The sequence below is a fragment of the Microtus oregoni genome, unplaced genomic scaffold (genome assembly GCF_018167655.1).
Source record: "Microtus oregoni isolate MIOR12 unplaced genomic scaffold, Mior012 000047F_ref0000412, whole genome shotgun sequence".
Taxonomy (NCBI): Eukaryota; Metazoa; Chordata; class Mammalia; order Rodentia; family Cricetidae; genus Microtus; species Microtus oregoni.
The window spans coordinates 5757837-5777500 of record NW_024543221.1 but is presented as its reverse complement, the minus strand read 5'-3'; the positions used below and the strand labels follow the sequence as shown (position 1 = coordinate 5777500).

At 41.8% G+C, this 19664-nt stretch overlaps 1 protein-coding gene across 1 annotated transcript in view; it reads right to left on the bottom strand.

Annotated features, from left to right (window-relative positions):
• The window catches only part of Dnah14 (dynein axonemal heavy chain 14), a 257032-nt gene that overhangs the window by 92797 nt on the left and 144571 nt on the right, over positions 1 to 19664 (bottom strand). The window contains exons 47-55 of the mRNA XM_041635247.1: positions 18895 to 19076; positions 17426 to 17554; positions 15489 to 15626; positions 13834 to 14001; positions 12115 to 12285; positions 7878 to 8045; positions 7076 to 7168; positions 1824 to 2021; positions 478 to 639 (exon numbers count right to left, since the gene is read on the bottom strand). Coding sequence (XP_041491181.1) covers positions 478 to 639; positions 1824 to 2021; positions 7076 to 7168; positions 7878 to 8045; positions 12115 to 12285; positions 13834 to 14001; positions 15489 to 15626; positions 17426 to 17554; positions 18895 to 19076 — 1409 coding nt within the window. The remainder of the gene's footprint in view (positions 1 to 477; positions 640 to 1823; positions 2022 to 7075; positions 7169 to 7877; positions 8046 to 12114; positions 12286 to 13833; positions 14002 to 15488; positions 15627 to 17425; positions 17555 to 18894; positions 19077 to 19664) is intronic.

The following is a 19664-nucleotide window of genomic DNA, read 5'->3' as shown; positions in this document are numbered from 1 at the left end:
CATCCACTTGTGCTTGGGAGGCCCCTGCTACCGCTTTCTCCCTTGCCGTTTGTTGTCAATTGCTTTTCTGTTTTTACATATATATTTTATGTCCTGATCAGTTTTAGGGTGAAATATTCTTGCTTTTCCTGACTTGATACCAATGCAGCCAAAACAAAACCCTTATTAACCTCAAGGAAGGAATCTCAATGGAAGAAATAATGTGGAGATGAGGTTTCCTTTTTATTGTATACAGTTGTTGCTTTTTCTTTTGTTTTATTTTAGAAAAAAATTAGCGATTCAGCCTCAGAGATCTGTCCATCTTTGGGCTCCCTAGGACAGACGTGCCTCTCTGAAGGGGTGCTCGTTATTGTTTTAGCTTTTAAAAAACTCATCTGATGAACTAAGGGAATTACATACAAGTTGTAATGTACAAAATTACAAATATGGTCTGCTTTAATATTACCATGACAATGTGAATCGAGACACAGACAGTACCTTCTGGAACAATGAGAGTAGATATTTTCTGTCATCCATGAAATTAGACAGCTCAGCAAAGGTTCTCATTCTCATAACAATAGAATCCAGCTCCTCGTTCTCAAACAAAGTAGCGACCTTTCCTCCGTTGATAATGTAGTTCAAATCTTCCAGAAATGATGCCTTAAATGAAGCATAGATTAATCAGGGGTGAAGAAATCACACATTCTGCTTTGAACAAATTGAGAAAGTGTCAGCAATCAGGGAAAGAAGGCCACTGACCACAAATGCTGACGTGGTAGTCTAGTCTCATCAAGATAAGCCTCAGCTACCCACCCTTTAATTCAAACATGTCGGAGAGATATGTACTAGGTACTCAGTAGACGCTATATGCCTGGGGTTGGGTGCATGACAGTGAGCTGGACCTTGTACCAGGAAGTAAAGCTAGAATTAGCCTGGTGGAGGTATTATTTTGACTTGAACAAGTCTCTCACCACCACACCTTTGTTCCTCTCAGCCTTTGGCCCGAGATGGCTTTCTATATAACCACTGATGGAATTAGAATGATGGGCTCTAAGCATGGCAGAAATAGCATCTTTTGAAACCAGAAAGAAAGTCTGTTGGGTAAGTCTCAAGGGGATTACTGAAACAGGGTGTTTAGATTTGGGGAAAGTAAGAAAACACAGAAAAAGTAGAAAATTTAGATTCTTATAAAATATGACAGATGACATGGAACTTCATTTATTCTCAAATATGCCATTTGGCCAAAAAATTTTGGTAGACAGAAACCCAGAATTAAGAGAAAAAGAAGGATAAGGTTTAAATACTATTTTAAAGTACATTTTTTTCAGAATACAAGTCACGTACATCTTCTGGAATTTGGTCATAAGGAGTAAAAATGACGTGCAGTGACATTCCTAGTTATGTTTTGACTTAGTAAAAGGACACAATTTGTGCAAAATAGTGGGGAAGTTTTGCTTGTATGTAAAAAACAATCCTGCAAGGAGCATCCGATAGCGATGGATAAAGGAGAGAAAGAGAAGTGTCCAAAGTTGCTACAACACATAGAAGTTACACAAACATCTGTGCACGTCTGTGGGCAGATAACAGACTGAGCTCTGATAAGAAGTTGCTGATTTTGCTACCGGGCGTAATTACTTCCAATCTGTCGATTAGAATGGAAATGACAAAGGCAGGAAACACTTCTGCTGTTTGTTTACTCCAGACTAAGGCATGATTGCAAACACAGCCTGTAGGCTTTGGCTGGGCAAGCACAGAACACAGACACTGAAATGGTGCGCTTAACCGGAAAACTCACACACAGTCACACAAACCTTCTTGGGGACATAAAGGGCATCAGCACTTACTTGCCCTTCTTGTAAGTCGGGGACCATGACAACAGTGGGGGTCCCTTCCAAGCCGGCTTGAATAAACACCTTCTTAAACATTTCTCTGAAGTCTGAGATGGCAGAGTTGTGAGCTATAGGCACTCGGTGGATTTTATGTTCTGCCACATAGCAGGCTAAGGTTGAGTAAGTTTCTTTTCCACATCCCTCGATTCCAATCTTTGTGAAAAACAAACAAATCCAATATCTGATTCATAAAGTCCTGGCGTTTGGGATTTAGAGCAGGGTAATACTACTCATTTATCAAGGACAAGGCCCTGAGTGTGTTCCTAGCACACACAAACAAACACCCGTGGTCCTGAGAATCAACCAACAAGTACTTTTCTCTTTATTTATGCTAGCTATATTTACAGTAAGCATACTTCAGACTATAAGACAAATACCTGCCTTCAATCTCTTCATAGCCTCTTAAAATGTATGAAATTTTACTGTACTGATAATCCGGAAAAATAGCACAAATGGACTTATAAACCAATAGTATGTCATTATCAGGATCTGATGCTTTGTTCATAAAACTAGATAGGTATTTCTTTTATTTGATAATCAATGTCCTTTGGTGGTGATAAAATGACCTCACACACGTCTGTGGACACTGAGCTGAGGATGCATGCCTGGCATGGACCAAACCCTGGCTGATTCCCCCAAAGCACATAAAATAGGGCAAGGTGGTATACCCCTGTAACCCCAGCATTTGGGATGTGGATCATAAATTCAAGGTCAACCTAGGCTACACTTGGTGTTCAAGGCTGGCCTGGGAGATGCCAGACCCTGTCTCAAAAAGAACAAAATTGCAAATGCTAAGGTTCAGTCTTTAGCTGTGAAGCTCTGTGGTTTTGACAAATATATACCATGCTGGTTTTGAAAGAAAATGCCCCCCAAGGGAGTGGCACTGTTAGGAGGTGTGGCCTTGTTGAAGGAAGTGTGTCTCTGTGGGGGAGGGCTTTGAAGTCTGTTTTCTCAAGTGTTACTCAGTGTGTCAAGATGTAGCACCCTCGGCTCCAGCACCACGTCTGCCTGCACACTGCCATGCTCCCTGTTGTGATGATAATGGACTGAACCTCTGAAACCATAACCAAGCCATCCCAATTAAATATTTTCTTTATAAAATTTGCCATGTTCATGGTGTCCCTTCATACCAATAAAAACCCAAACTAAGACATAAATTATAAGGTATTCATGATTGCATTATCAAACAGAATTTCATCACTTTAAAAAAACTGTTGGAGCTTCCCTCTTGAGCAAGCTCTTGGCAACCACCGATAAGCCTACCATCTCCATAGTTCTATCTTTTTTTTTCTGAATATAATTGGAATTATGTAAGCATATCATTTTCCAGATCATCTTATTTCTCTTAGTGCATGCATTCATGATTCACCATGTCCTTTTGCAGCCTACTAGCTTGTGTGTTGGGGCGGTTGTGTGTGTGTGTGTGTTCATGGCTGCACATGGTTTACAGGTGCATGTGGGGTACTTTCACATACAGGCCATAGATCCACCTTAGGTGTTTCTCAGAAGCTGGCCACCTTGTTTTTTGAGACAGGGTCTTCTACTGTGGACTGGGGTCTGCTGTTTAGGAAAGCCTGGCTTGTCAGCAAGTGCCAGGGATCCTCCTGTCTCTGCCGGGATTGCAAGTACACAGGTGCTGGGAATCAGATGCCTTAGGCTTGGGCAGCACGCTACTGACCCAGCCACTCTCTAGCCTTACTTTATTTATTAATCTCTGAATGATATTACACTGTATAGGTTATCATGTGCCTGTTGAGTTTCAGCTTGGTAACTTTCAAGTTTTGGCTGTTATGGTTAAAGTTGCTTTAGTCATCCACACGCAGGCTTTTTTGTGGCTATACATTTTCATGTATATAGAAGCATGCTTGCTAGACTGCATACCCAGACTATATTTAGCTTTGCAAGACACTGCCTAACCGTCTCTCAATGTGACCGTGCCATTTGCATTCCTACCAACACCAAGAGCTCCTGTTGGTCTCTCTCCATGTGGTAATTGATATGATCCCTCCTTAGGATATTGATTCCTTTAACGCTCAGGTGCTGGTATCATCACAGCTTGGTTCCCCCAAAGAGAACTGATTCTGAGAATGTTTTCTTGAACTTTTGGGAAGTATCTCTTTATTTTCAATCGAGTTGTTTGCCCTTGTGATTTTCTCCAAGGAAGAGCATGTAAAATTGTGAACAGAGACACTTGCACATACGTTTTTTCCATTCTGAATCCCACCCCCTACTTATTGCCCAACTCTTTGGCTAGAACCCTCATTATAATGTTGAACAGAAGCTGGGAGATGGAGCACACTTGTCCTCAGGGTTAGAGTTAATGTTTTAATAATTCACTGTTAAGCTGCAAGGTTTTTATAGATGTTCTTAATTAGGTTGACAAACGTCTCTGTATGGAGCAAGGTTTTTAAAAATCATAAATGTTGAATTTTTAAAATTTTCAAAACTTGAGAGTTTTGCTTTTAATTTTTAAATATAGTATCATATTCAAGTACTTTTGGGCACTGAACTAGACACACATTACTGGGATGAATCTCACTTTTGCTCGATATAAAATACTTCTTATATATCACCTGCCTTAGTTTGCTAATATGTTCAGAGTTATTACAATAATATGCCCAAGAGAGACAGATGTAGTTTTCTTATTATTAAGTCATCTCTGGCTTGTATACAGCTTGTCTGCTATATAGTCATGTGCCAGAAGTTTGGTCCACAGTGTGGTGCTCAAAAGTACAATAACTCTTAAGCAGTGGAACTATGGGAAGAGAGATGGCTTTTAAGAGGCAACTGACTCCTCTGGAGCTCAGTAAAAACGGTTGTTATTACACAGCCTCGTCCTTCCTTTAAATCTCTTCCCCTCTTCTGGATGCTGATGGCCCTTCTGTATATGGTCATTTGCTTTCCTGCTTCTTCACTGCTATATTGTGACACAACAAAGGGTCCCAACTAGGACAGGACCTGGGACCACGCGGTCTGGACTCTTTGGGACCTGGCACCATGAGCTAAACCCCAGGGAGCTTTATTTTACCTGCTCAAGAAGGACTGGAGTCTCTGTCTGGCCTTTCTATTGGTATTTCTAGAAAGAAGGAGAAACTGGAGAGCAAAACCTCCTCTATTTCCTTGAAGACTCTGTGAACGATCGGTATAAATTCTTCTTTAAACAGTTGTTAGAATTCTCCAGTGAAGCCGTTTGATTCTGTGGTTTTCCTTGTGGGAAGTTTCTGAATTCCTAATTAAATTTTTCTTTTCTTTCTTTCTTTCTTTCTTTCTTTCTTTCTTTATTTCTTTCTCTCTTTCTTTCTTTCTTTCTCTTTTTCTTTCTTTCTTTTTTGTGGCAGACCCACTAAGGCTTTCCAAAGCTTCAGTTTTTATGTTGGTGTCTGTGATGGCCAATGTTACTTCTCAGCCTGGCAAGACCTAGAGTCACCTGGAGGCAGGCCTCAGGGCGTGCTGGTGAGGAATTATCTTGACATTAACTGATGAAGGAAAACTCAGCTTACTGTGCACAGGAGTCTTCCCCGACAGGGATCCTGGACTGTGTACATGGAGAGAGGAAACCGAGCAGCGAGAATGCATCCCTCGTTTTCTTCTCCTGAGTATGATGTCATGTGACCAGTAGCTTCAAGCCCCTGCTGCCTCGACTCTTCTGCTGTGATGGACTGTATCTTCAACTGCGAGCCCAAAGAAATCTTTGTCCTTTACGTTGCTTGTGTCAAGGTGCTGTCACCACAGCAACAGAAAAGGAGATAAGGCAGTGTCTGTCTAGGAAACGCCCCTTTTGTATAAGCGATCTAGTTTACTATTTCCTATGGCCCCTCCCATTTCTGTAATGGTAGTAGTGACATGGATAGCCTTGCTATTGATTTTAGCTTGAATCTTCTCTCGAGTCAGTCTAGCTCAAGGGATTGTCTTGATCCTTTAAAGAACCAACTTTTGGATTCACTGAAATCCTTAGTTGCTTTGCTTTTGCCTTTTTCTACTCCATTTTAACTATTCTCTTCCTTTTGCTTCTCTTGGGATCAGTTTTCTTTTTGTAGTTTCCTGAGGCAGAAATCTAGGCTATTGATTTGAAGTTTTCTTATTTTTAAGTATAAACATTAAAACCTATAGATTTCTTATAGAATTTCCTGTAAGTACTGCTTTAGGCATATAGTGTAATTGCTTTCATTTCCCCAAGGTATTTTCTAATTTGAAGACAAACTTTGGGGCATGACTGAGAAAGTTTTTAGGTTAGTTGATTTGAGAAGACCAACCCTAGCAGGCAGCACTGTCCACGGGCTGGAGTCCCAGACAGAAGAAAGGGGATACTCATGAGACACCATTGTAGATGGGAGAGCTAGTTAGAAAATAGCCGGCAGGGGCGGGAGAATGGTGCTGGATTTATTTTGTATTGTGTTTCTTGATTCTATTTTCTTATTCTAAATATTTTTTAGTTAATTTTTTTTCAAATGTCTATTTAAAAAAAGATTAAGTCAAAATTTAGTGTGCTACATGCAAGATAAAATCTTCTTTTGGAGAAAAAAGTTATAAATAAAATATAAATTTATACAATTGGCTAAATATCATGGATTAAAACTGTTTCATTACATTTATTTATCTATTGATGTGTGTGTGTGTGTATGCACAGACACGACACAGCCTGAGCAGAGCTCAGAAGGCAGTTGTAGGAGTACGTTCTCCCTCTACCATGTGGATCTCATTATCAAACGCAGGCTGTCAGGCTTAGCAGCACACACTTTTACCCACTGAGCTATCTTGCTGTCCCAATATTGTGGGTTTTATTTAGTTTTCTAAAACCTTTTCTCTGTGTAAGTATTTGGAACTTTCTGTTAACTCAGCTGTCACTGACTCTCATAAGAAACACATCTTTGTGTAATGGCTCCTGCGTCTAACTCAATATCCAACCTGGTATACTACTTTCAAAGCCAGGATCCACCTGTGCAGATGTTAGATTAATGCTAGGATACATTATGTGTGGTGCAAACACATCTGTTTTAGCCATACCAAGGGCCTTTCCCAAACAAATAGCATGTTCCCGTGCCAGCAAATTTCTTCTGCAAACAATGAAGACAAAGATCCTGTTCTATGACTCAATTATTGGGATCTTCATAGTTTATTTGACTACAGCTTCAATAAGTAGATTTTCCTGGAGTTTCTGAGGTTTTGGTTTGCAAACTTAAAAACACTTGAAAAACTGAAATTCATACCAACAACATGTGACTCTCTGGCTGTCGGAGGATCCTGGTAGCTCTTGTAATGTGCTCCATAGCTTCCTTGAAGAATACAATTGAATGAGACATCTAGCAGAAGAAAGGTAGCAAACGAACGAGGTACAGGTTTAGCAAAGTCAAGTGTGCATTATGATTTCATGTACAAGGAAACGGGAATGGGAGCGACTCTTTAGTGGCATGGTGGTGACCAAGACCCAGCTAACAATCTATGTCAACATTTAGAGAAGACAAATTTTCACAGTGAGCTCACTCACCCCTTTACTAATACTCTAGTGAGCTGACCCGGGCACTTGTGGGGTTGAGTTTACAGAATGAAGGACAGAAAAATGGCATCTAAGTTGCTTTTCTGTTGCTTTCCTGGCAGTGGCTGGTGGGGGAGACTTAGGAAATTCCACATGGTGTCTGTGATTTGGCTGGCGTCTCTTTCAGTGTGTCTCTGCTCATTACAGCCATGGAAAAGACAAAAAGAGCCACAGCCATGGTGAGTTTGTCACTCGGGACCCCGATGCTATATTCTCTTGAATTTCTTAACTCCATTATCTCTGCCACTCAGTTCCCTACAGCCTCAGCTCACCCCATCTTTACAATTAGATGCCACTGAGACAAAGAATAGCGAAACCCACAAACAAGTGTGTTTCTAATGGTCTGCTTTAAAACCAGAGGGAAGACTCCTCAGGCACACAGCCTTGAAAATATCTGATATATATTTATACAAGTACACCCAAATAAACATGTACATGCTTAGCACTCCCCAGGTTTTCCTAGAGTGTAGCTTTACCTCCAGAGATGTTGAGCCCGACCTCATTTGGAATTCCTTAAGTATGCTGAAAATTTTGTTGTAGTTATTGGTGCTCTGGTAGATCTTCTTTCTGTGAGGCTTGTTTACATCCATGAAGTCCACAAATACAGTTGGGCTATTCATCAGGCTTTCGTGGGTCCAATGGATCTGTTGTAAGAAGAGAACTCAGTGAGCATTCGATCGATATGCAAGAATTCATTGTCTTTACATTGTAATCCTATCTTTCCTAAGACCAATCTGTCTGTCATAGAAGATTCCAGCAGTGGATCCTAGGACTCAGGCTCTTAACCTACTTGTGTATGTGTGTGCGTGTACACGCACGTGTGTATGTGTTTTCCTTCAGGAAGTGAAGTTTGTGGACCCCTCCTCAAAATCATATTTTTTAAGGATTCTCATAAAATACAAGTATTCAGAAGTCAAGAATATAGATAGAAATAGAGTTCTGCCCAAAAATTCTCCTTTGGGTTGAGAGCTCTAACTGTAGCTCCACGGACAACGTGCGATAAGGGTTCTTCCTCAGTCAGCTGTTAGTGATCATCCCAGTCCTGTGACTTCCCACACTTGCCTCCTTTGGTTCTCTATCATTCCAAGGCTGCTAATTCTTCCTCATTAGACAGTCTCAAGTTTCCTCTTCTCTAAAACCAGCCACAGTGTCTGGCCCTTTCACCTCCTGTCCACTGCAGGGGTCTTTGCGCTGGCTATCAGAGCTAAAGGTGACTGCAGGCAGTGTCCACACCAGTTCCTGTAGTTCTCAGCATGCGCCTCACTGGCTACCCAGCGCTGGGAATTCCTGATGGACGTTCAGGAGTCATTCGCTTAGCAAATGGTGGTCCAAGGACAGAAGGACAGAACGGCATGATGGCTAAGGGGCTGTCTGACACCAGATGTGCTAGGTTTGGATGGTGATGCCGTCACCTGACCAGCTGCGTAACCTTGCTCTGCTCGGCACTAATTGTCAGGCGAGGATAATAATTGCCTACATTGTAGAGTTGTTGTGAAGGAAGATTAAGGTAGGAACGGTGTGTAAAGCTCTTAAGACAGCACCTCGCGCACCGTGTTCCCTATTATTAGAGTCACAGTCCACTCTCTAACGAAGGCAACCAGTTAATTAAGTGTTGATGGAGGAAGGTCATTGGCTAATAAAGGAACTGCCTTGGCCCATTTTATTGGTTAGAACATAGGTAGGTGGAGTAAACAGAACAGAATGCTGGGAGGAAGAGGAAGTGAGCTCAGACTCCACAGCTCTCCTCTTGGGAGCAGACGCCTCAGAGAGACGCCATGCTTCCTGCTCCAGGGAAGATGCACGCAATGAACCTCTGACCCAGGATGGACGTAGGCTAGAATCTTCCCAGTAAGACCGGTGCTACACAGATGATAAGAAATGGGCTAGTCCAGGTGCGAGAGTTAGCCTAGAAGAGGCTAGATAGAAATGGGCCAAGCAGTGTTTAAATGAATACAGTTTGTGTGTTGTTATTTCGGGCATAAGCTAGCCAAGCAGGCGGCCGGGGTGCTGGGAATGCAGCCCCGCCGCTCTTATTTCAACAAAGTGTTAATTCTCATGCTAGTAGTTTATATCCTTGATTGATACAGTCGTTAATTCTGCCACCCACAGGGCTGATGGCCGCTGAGAAAACCTGGTTCCCATGGAGTTGTTTCCTCATCTGTGAAAACAGATTTGTGCACGCACTTACAGGGAGGTCAGTGGCTTCTCCCAGGGCCACTTCTAATTTTCAATTGACTAGTCTGTCATTCACTCTTTTAAAAACAAAATGGATTATTATTGTGTGTGGGGGGGCACATTTGGAAGTCAGAGGAAGACTTTGTCGGGGGAGTTGGTTCTCCCCTTCCACCTTTATGTGCGCCTGAGCCTAGAACCGAGGCTGTCAGGTTTGCAGGAGAAAAACACGCCTGCGGAGCCGTCTGGTCAGCCCCACCCCTTCACTCAGTCTTTATTCATTCATCCTAGATATAAGCTGAATTCCAGAGATTTATCAAGAAATAAACCAGTGATTCTGTCCTCATAAGGCATGTAGACTGGAAAGAGCTCAGGCAGGTCTGTGATAGACAAGCCCCACGGTCTTACACAAAGGAGAGTCACAGTCTAGGAGGAGGCTGGTTATTGGTCAGAAAAGGTTACCACATGGTTAAAAGTATGCACTGAATTTAAAAAATGATCCATACACTAATCTGACAAATTCTAGTTTATATATGCACAGAATACAAAGTCATGACAATGTGAAATAAAAACTAAATAAATTTACCAACCCAAATATGTATTAGTACGTCCAACCGTTCTGAAAAAGACCTCTTCATCTTGTCTAACTGAGGCACCATCTTCCTGTTCCTGGGTGCCGGACCTGCTTTAGACTTCACTCATAGTGGTCATCGGCCACCCGGAACCTGCATTATTTAACTTAGTGTGATGTGCATGATCTAAGTCTTGAAAAGTGGCCAGGAATGAGCCAGGGGAGGGGGCCTGCAGTTACAAAGGCAGAGGCTGTGGAGAAGAAGTTGTATTTTGGTTGGAATACAGGGGCACACACTCAGACTTCTGGTATGCACAGAGGCATGGAGACTAAAGCCGATACCAGGGCAGGGCATCTTGATGCTGGAGAGGGTCAATGGATGCAGATGAAAAATGTTTTCCAACATGCTGAACGTGAGGTGCCCAGGCAGCATGACATAGGTATAGAGTTCTCTCTCTCTTAAGGTTTAGGTTATTTCTACCAAATTTCTTGCCTACATTTAAAGTGTAGGGGGCTGGAGAGATGGCCAGCACTTGCAGCTCTTATGAGATCCTGGGTTCAGTTCCCAGCACCCATATGGGACTTCACAACTATCTATAACTGTAATCTTGTAGGATCTGATGCCCTCTTCTGGTGTGCAGATGTACACTCAGACGAGACACCCATATACATTTAATAAATAAAGAAGTAAATCTTTAAAATGTAGACATAAGAGTATTTTTCAGTATCACAATAGCTGAGATGTATCACTTACTGTGTATCAGAAACAATTCTAAATGTTTTCTTTTCATTAGAGCTGCTCATTCTCACCAAAGACCTGTGAGGTAGGAAATTACTGCCCTTACTTAGATGTCAGGAAACCAAGGCACAGAGGGGCATTTGCTCAAGGATACTGCTCATGAGGGGAGGACCTGGGCTTTGAACTTGGGTAGAAACTGAGTTTAAAATCCCCAGGTCCCACTGCCTCTCAGAGACTAGGGAAGACAGAGAAGACTAGAAGGACTGGATATCCAGTACCCAGGCAAAGGACTGGGGAAGAGATGCCACCAGAGCATGACCCAAGAGCAGCTCCACGGAGGAAAAGGAAGACCTGTATTCAGGGAAGGACTGCAGAAGATTCGAGACAATTGATGGGAGAAGACAGGCTGGTGGATGTGGAGATGGAAAAGGCATTATGTTGGGGTCCTAAATGAAAACATATTTGAATAGAGTTAAAAAAGACTGAAGGATGGAAGTGATATAGGTCAGCATAAATGATATTAAGATGTGTCTACACTAAAGGGCAGATAATTCCAATGAAGAGAATATAGCAATTGGAATGTCTGTAAAAATTTTTAAAATCTCTATCACTTTGTAATGGTCTTAGAACAATACATATACATGTGCATATTTAAATATTCACATACAGATACATATTTACATATATTTGTTTATGTGCACATCTATATAAGTAGAGTTCTGAGGATGAAGTTTGTATCCTACAATTCTGTCTCACTGCTGTTAGGCCCTTAACATCCTCCCCAGGAGTCTCAGGACAGGGCCGTGAAGAGCTGACTCACTGCCCATTGAGCCTCAAGACTCAGCTCTGGTCAGCTGGTCACATCTGTCTCTGTGATCGGCATTAAAAGAGACAGCAAGGAGGTTAAAGGTCAGAGGGGTGAAGGGAGATGAGGAGCCTGGGCAACTCCAGTGTCATTTCTGCTGCCAGTGGAGAGGGAGGAGCAGGGTTGAGGATCTGAGAGGCCAGGATCATGAGCAAAGGAACCAAGGACTGATCATTTCCTGCATATCACAAGCTGTGCTCTTGGATATCGTCAAGTAAGGAATGCAATTCTTAAGAGGATAAAAGTTGCTTTCATTAATATTATAGACATATTTGGAGACTTTCATTAAACAACATTTTCTGTGTGTGTGTGCGCGCGCGTGCATATGTGTGCAAAATTCCACTTGAAATGCATTTAAGAACACACCTGCAGATGGTTTTGGAGTTCCTTTGAGAGAAGCTGGTAGAAAAGACTTTTTTCACTGGACTCAACTAAACGATCATGAAACACTCGGCTGGCTTCATGGACTAAGAGCTTAGCAGCCATCTCTTTGGAGTTGATAACACTCTTGTCTGCTTGCATCAATCCCAGTAGAAGCTGTGCGGGATCAAAAAACAAAACAAAACAAAACAACAAAAAACAAAATATATAACCAACATTAGCAGGGTATTGTGTGAGATGAAAGCCCGAGTTTTGTGAGTGTATGTTTTATAAAAATAGAAGACACTTTCCAAGGTAAGAACCATTAGCTTCCGTAAATGACAATCTGAAGGTTTCTGTGGGATGGGCAAGTTAAAGTCAAAGAAACCTGCCACAGAATGGCTCCTAGTGGGAGGAGATTTGGTAACATCTCAGGTTCATCTAAGAGAGACTTGCCAGGATCAGAAGCCATAGCCTGGTGCCAAATGCTGCTAGCATAGGTGACAGTGAGGGACTTTTATTAACACCCCCCCTCACTCTTTAGCTTTGGCTGGCCTACAATTTTTCATGTAGAACAGGCTGGTCTCGAACTTAGAGATCTTTCTGCCTCTGCCTCCTGAACACTGAATTAAAGGTACCACCATACCTGGTTTTGAGGTACTGTCTAATGTTGATGTGTTTTGATTTTTGTTTTGATTAAGAACTCTTGTGCAAATCAGCTGAACTTTTACAGCAAGGGAAGAAAGATACCATACTAAATTTTTCTTTCTTTCTCTTTTCTTTCTCTTTTTCTTTCTTTCTTTTGTTCCTTCATTTTCCCTTTTTCTTTCCTTTATTTCTTTCATTCATTTCCTTCCTTCCTTTCTCCTCCTTCTCCTCCTCTTTTTCTTCTTCTTTTTTTTTTTTGAGGCAAGTTTTGTCAGTGTGTTCTTGGATGTCCTGGAACTCTCTGTAGACCAGGATGGCCTTGAACTAAAGAGATCCACTTGCCTCTGCCTCTCAAGTGCTGGGATTAAATATGTGTGCTACTGTCTTAGGGTTTCTTTTGTTGTGGAGAGACACCATGACCACAGCAACTCTTATAAAGGAAAATATTTAATTGTTATAACTAGCTTATAGTTCAGAAATTTAATCCATTATCCTCATGGTGGGACATGGTAGCATGCAGGCAGACACGGTGCTGGAGAGGGAGTTGAGAGTCCTACAATTGCAGGTAACAGGAAGTAGACTGAGACACTGGGCAGTATCTTGAGCATATGAGACCACAAAGCATGCCTCCACAGTAACACTCTTCATCCAACAAGACCACCTCCTCTAACAAAGCCACGCCTCCTAATAATGTCACTCCCTATAAGCTTATGGGGGCCAATTACATTCAAACTACCACAGCTACTATGCCTGGCTAAATTCTTTTTCTTAACATTGAAGTTGGAAAATTATTTACTTATGGCTGCTGCCAGAGCCAGCACTGCCAGAAAAGTAGTGAAAATTGATGCAGATGTACAAAGTACCTACATAGGTTCACTCCCGTGCAGTCACAGGAACGCCACACAACTCTTTCCCATGGACCTGTGCTCCTAATGCAAGTTCATGCTTACACCTTCTCACCTTCTCATGTGGACAGTACCAACAGGGAGGGAGACAGGAGACAGAGACTCAGTGCAGCACAATTGCATCTCAATTTAAGTGCTAAAAATAAGCTAGAGAATTAACTTCAAAACCGACCTTGAACATGTCTCGGGGGTTAAACATATAGTGGCATTTGGTTGGCGTTGGCAGCATGTTCTTGCAGACTTGATAGTATATCGCCAGGGAGCAAAGCACAATCTGGTCTCTACACCTCTGAACCTCAGCTGCGAAGTTATGGATGGAGAAATACATTCCCAAGTGAGCCTTTAAAGAGAAAATTTATGTCCAGTTAAACATTTAAATATGGGCTACAGCTAATATTTACCAAGAAGCATACATGTGGACTGCAATGGAGGGTTAATTCCACTGAAAATTATTCCTAGTTAAAATCTTAGGGCAGGGTAGTGGCATAAGTACAGAGGCACCCCTGGGTGTGGCAAACAGACATTCTGAGAGCTCTTACTGTTTGCCTAGTAGTCTAGAGGCAGGTGGTGTGTATTTCTTGGGGACACTTGTGGTGCTCTCTCATCTCCCTGCTCACTGAGAGAGCAGGTGTTAGAACATTACCCTGTCTGGATCACCAAATACATAGGTTTTCTTTGGAGAGTCCAAAATTCCTTGTGGGAAAAATGGCTCAAATTGAAATATAGTGTAAGTTTATACATCTGATGTGTGAAATTACATAGAACATAGTATCTTTCTTCAAAATTAATCTTACATTTTCTTTCTTTATAAAGTTTAAAGGTAAATTAAAACTATTTTTCTTTTTCTTTTTTTTTAAAGCCATTTTTCCTCGGATCCCTTATGATTCTGATGCAGCAGGAGAGCATGGCCACACCGGAAAGAAAACTGCTTTGGAAGAAAGCAAATGTGTGTGCCAGGCTGGCAGAGGAAATCCTGCCTCCTAGGAGAAGACGCCAAGGTCAGAACTAAGAGTGCTCATGCTTAAAGGGCCCATGCCAGATGCAGGAACTCAGTCAGAAGAATAAAGTCCTGGGATTGCATTAGACATGTACCACAGCACTTCATATAAACGCTAAATTGTGATTTCAGTATTAAGAGAAAAATCATTGGAATAGTCCAGAAAATGTAGGAGAAATAAAATTGATAAAGACAAGAATAATTTCTCAGTGTTAGTGTTTTCAAGTTCTCAGACTTTTCCTTAGAATATGTCCTTTTTTTCTTCCCCAGTAGAAAATGAGTTAGATAGGAAAGAGAGGGTGTATTTCATCTTACAGCTTGTGGGCCATTATTCAAGAGAGGCTGGACATGAATTCCAGGTAGGAACCTGGAGGAAGAACTAACACAGAGGCCATGGAGGAGTGCTACTTATTGGCTTGTTTCTCTTGGTTTATTCAACCTACTTTCTTATACACCCATGTTGACCTGCCCAGGGGTGGCACTATGCACCATGGGCTGGGCTCTCGGTGGGCCAGCCCCCCCATCAATACCAGTCAAGATAATGCCTAATTTTTAATGCCAGCGCTTAGGTGGCAGAGGCAGGTGGCTCTTTGAGGCCAGCCTACATACTGAGTAAGTTCCAGCTTGGTCAGGGTTACATAGAGAAACCCTATTTCAACCATCACACATGCACAAAGAAAAGATTTGCCCTTCCCAGGTATCTAGGCTTATGTCCAGTTGACAAAAACCAAGCAGTATAGTAGAGTACTATAGCATTCTTGAGAACCTGGTACTATTCCAGTGGACGGAGGGAGGGAGAAAGGGAGGGAGGGACAAGCTAGGTGCATTACCCGGAAGATAGTATACAGGGCGCTCTGTGGAGGATTAGGCAGCACCAGCAGAGAGAAGTGTTTGAGGAGGCGAGGGCTGACATCGTTCCCACTGGCAGAAGGTGCACAGGAAGCAATTATAGCAAGATCTTGAATGGTCTGTGGGAAGAGTTTTAAAAAAGGAATACATCTGCCAAAAGTAAAAATATATCAATTTTCCCACCCCACACAGAGGAATTTAGGCAAACATTTAGAATACTATTTATTATAAAACAGAAATTATAATGGTAATAGAACCTGTGTTCTTACAGGGAACCTGTCATAAAAGATAAATTACTTCCAGCTGGCTTTCTAAATGTCATCAGGAACATTCCATTTAAAAAATGACAGTCACTTCAAAATGTCAATCTATTAGAAGAATGATGTGGGATTCCTTCTGTATATGTGTTGCTTTTATTGGTTGATGAGTAAAGCTATTTGGACCAATGGCTTAGCAGAGTAAAGCCAGATGGGAAATCAGAACACACACACACACACACACACACACACACACACACACACACAGAGAGAGAGAGAGAGAGAGAGAGAGAGAGAGAGAGAGAGAGAGAAGAGTCAAAGAGATGCCATGTAGCTGAAAGACACTGGATCCTTACCAGTAGGCTACAACCTCATGGTGATATGTAGATTAATAGAAATGGGTTAATTTAAGATGTAAGAATTAGTTACCTAAGATGCCTGAGCCATCCACCAGGCAGGGTTGTAATTAATACAGTTTTTGTGTGATTATTTGGGTCTGGGTGGCTGGGAAACATATGAGCAATATCCAGTTACAGAAGAAAACATGGGGAAACACATCACAACACTTGTCTGGACAAAGAAGTTCAAAAACATAAGAGACAAAACTAACGTAGACATGTGGGATCATACCAAACAAGAAATTTCAGCATAGCAGAGTAGTCGACAACGTGACCAGTTATAGACCACAGAGCAAAGTTATAAGGTGCACTAGAGTAGTAACCACAGTGAATAGCAACTTACCATACATCCCCAGATCACCAGATGGGAGAATTTGGGATATCATTACTTAAAGGAAATGATAAGTGTTGGAGGTGATTCATGAGCTAATTGCTCAAATTTCATGATTAAGTCTTGTATAAATATAACAAAATGTCACCCTGTACCCATAGGAATGCCCACTGATTCTATGTAAATTAAAATTAACAAGAGGTCATTGGGAAATAAGCAACAGGTTGCTGAGGCTAGCAAAGAAGATGCTGTTGATGAATGAGTTATCACAGGAATGTATCTCTGTTGGGGCCAGGTCTGGCCTGGGACGAGAAGATGCTCGAAGTAACATCATATTGATCCTGATTCACCACAAAACCACAGCGGTGGTGTGCTGGTGGCTAGAGTCAGATCAGAACCCAGTCTATCCCAATGGGGTGCTTTTGACAGCCCTGGTCCTTCCCATGTCCATGTTGGGGCTGCAGATATCCCACCAAAGACCTGCTGTGATTATTTTCTGGTCATTTTAGGGCCATTGTCCAGGCTGTGTATTCCAGGACCCATTTCCTGTTCTCCTTCCTCCATCTCTCTCAGATTCTCTCTGGAGGGCTGCATTCTTCCTCTCTGCCTTAGGTGGATGGTGATTTGAACAGTTGGGCTAGTGTCTGAGCCAATGCCACCCACTAGCGAGCGTGATTCATTTGGGACCTTAGCTTAAGTCTGCCTGAGACAGGAAGCTTTGCAACACTGTCGTCTCATTTCACGGAGGAGAGATATGAGAACAGGACAGTTGAGACTGGTGGAGTCAGTTTTGGAACAAAGGGCAGAGATTTCCAGAGAAGGAACCAGAACAGGATCCCAACATGAACACTGTCTAAATTCATCACTCAACATTGCTGTAAGCATTTAGTAACAATATTTAGTGAGGAAAAATATCTTAGTATATACTGTACCTTCCATGTGTTTCTTTCAGTATCATAAAGCCCACCCATTTCTAATAACTGTCTGATCAATTCCAGGGGTGGCTGTGCTCCACTTGCGTCTGGTACCGGCTTATTCAAATCATCAATATACACTACAATCTTAAGGAAGACGGAAAGTTCAAATCATCAATATACACTACAATCTTAAGGAAGACGGAAAGTTTAAAAGTATTAATTAGTATACCCTTTGAAAAATTCTGAATTACCAATATCTTATCGTTCAAGAACAAAATGATATGCAATAATCTGCTTTTTAAAAATTAAAAATTAAGAAGATCAAATCTATTTTGAGGCTATGGTCTTAGAAGACAGCAAGTGTTCAAACCCACAGAAACTATCCACCCTTGGTCCTGACACAGCTGCAAGGTTTTGGTGCTGAGAAAGCAATTTAACTAACTGTGGCTCTCGCTTCTGAATGTGCAGCTCACTAAGCCCTTTCTTATTGTGTGCTTGTTCTTGGCAAGGCCCTGTTGTAGGATTTAGCCTTCCTATTTCATATGCACCATGACTGGAAAAGAAAATTCAGAAACATATTCCACTTTTTAAATCTGTATTACTTTTTTTTTTTACCTAGGACAATATTATACAGCTAAGTGTATTGATCATAATCTCCATGCAATGAAATCTTTTGCTTGTGTTTATTTTTCTGAAATAAAAATACAAATAGCTGCTTTAATTTCCCAATTTGTAACTGTCACTATTACTGTTATTATTATTTTTAGGAAAACACTGTTTTCCCCTCTTGGAACATAGACTGGCAGTCATGTTTCTCAACTGCATTTTATTCATGTGGGCAAAGATCAGTTTTATCTTTTATCTTCGGTGAATCTGAAGCAAATACTGAAGACCTACTAAAGGTAACCCAGCATTGTGAACAGGGACTCCTAGGGGCCCTGTGTAGGTCTCTTCGTAATTCTTGTAAATCTCTTGACAGTGAGCTAACATGGGGCTGTTGAATGGAAGTCAGTGATCGTAAATTCCAACTGTGACTCAGATAATAAATGGGCAGTTGATTCACACCAAACAGACTGGAGGAGAGATGAAGAGCATCCAATGCCACCCAGTGCCTGCCGGATTCCCATAAGTCATTCCCTTCATGCCTGCTCCGAGTCTGTAAGTTCTAGAAGCTCCTCTTTTTGTTAGAGCTTTGTGCAGTGGAAGAAAACGAGCAAGAAGCTACAGCTACCAAGCACCAGCAGCTAGCTCAGCCTCCAGACAACCTTCATGCAGATTTCGGCAAATTCTGCTGGTCTTAGTGATTCTCACCCTGAAAACACATCACACTGAAAGAGGAATACACTGGTTTGAAAATCAAAGTCCCCATTCAAAGGGCATTTTTAAACAATGCTCAGGAGTGTGTGTTCTCCTTCTCACTAACAAAAACAAACCAATTTGTTACTTGATTTGTATAAGCGGACAGCCTAGAGGGTCTTTATTACCCTGTTGTTTTTCGGGGCTCCAAGTATGTCTTTGGTCCTTCTGACTAACTTCCGTAGAATCAGCTCCTTGGTTTTGGTGGCTGTCATGTTGGTGGTGAAGTTTATTGTAGAGACTATAATTCCTTTGTCATTTTTAACTGGGGTTTCATCATTCTTAATCTCCACTCTCCTTGTACTCTGATCTACAATGCCAAATACAAAAAGAGAAATAAATTTAGGGCAGTTTAAGAAAGATTTGCTCTATTTTAGGGTGTTAAGAAATTTGAAATGAGCAATTCTATCTTATTGTTGTTCTTTTAACGACAGTGCTCAAAGAGGAACAGCAGCTTGCAATGGCTCTGTGAGTTCTCACTGTAGACTGTGTGTCAGAACCCAAAGTGCAAGCAGCGGTGTGAAAGCTGAGGGAGCCCTCTTCTCATTTGTGTATGTTAGAGACATCCAACTGAACGACTGGAAAGCGGCATGCAGGTCTTGTTCCAGGGCAAGCCTCATTCTGAAGGATACAGAGGATGCTGCTGCAGTGGTTTGGGACCCCACAGTCCCTCTGGCATTCATGTGTCTGCTGTCAGGAGTCCTGGCCTGAGAGCTGCAGAGTCATGACTTTCTCCTGTATTGTGTTGAAAACCAGGGAAGCAGCAACCAGACAGCACCTTCTACCAGGCTGACAGGACTCACCTGTGAACGCACACGGGCTTCTCCACCATAGCCTCTTGTACCTTTTCAGGAGTTTTGAGTGGGTTCTGGATAATTTCCAACAGGTTGTATTTTAA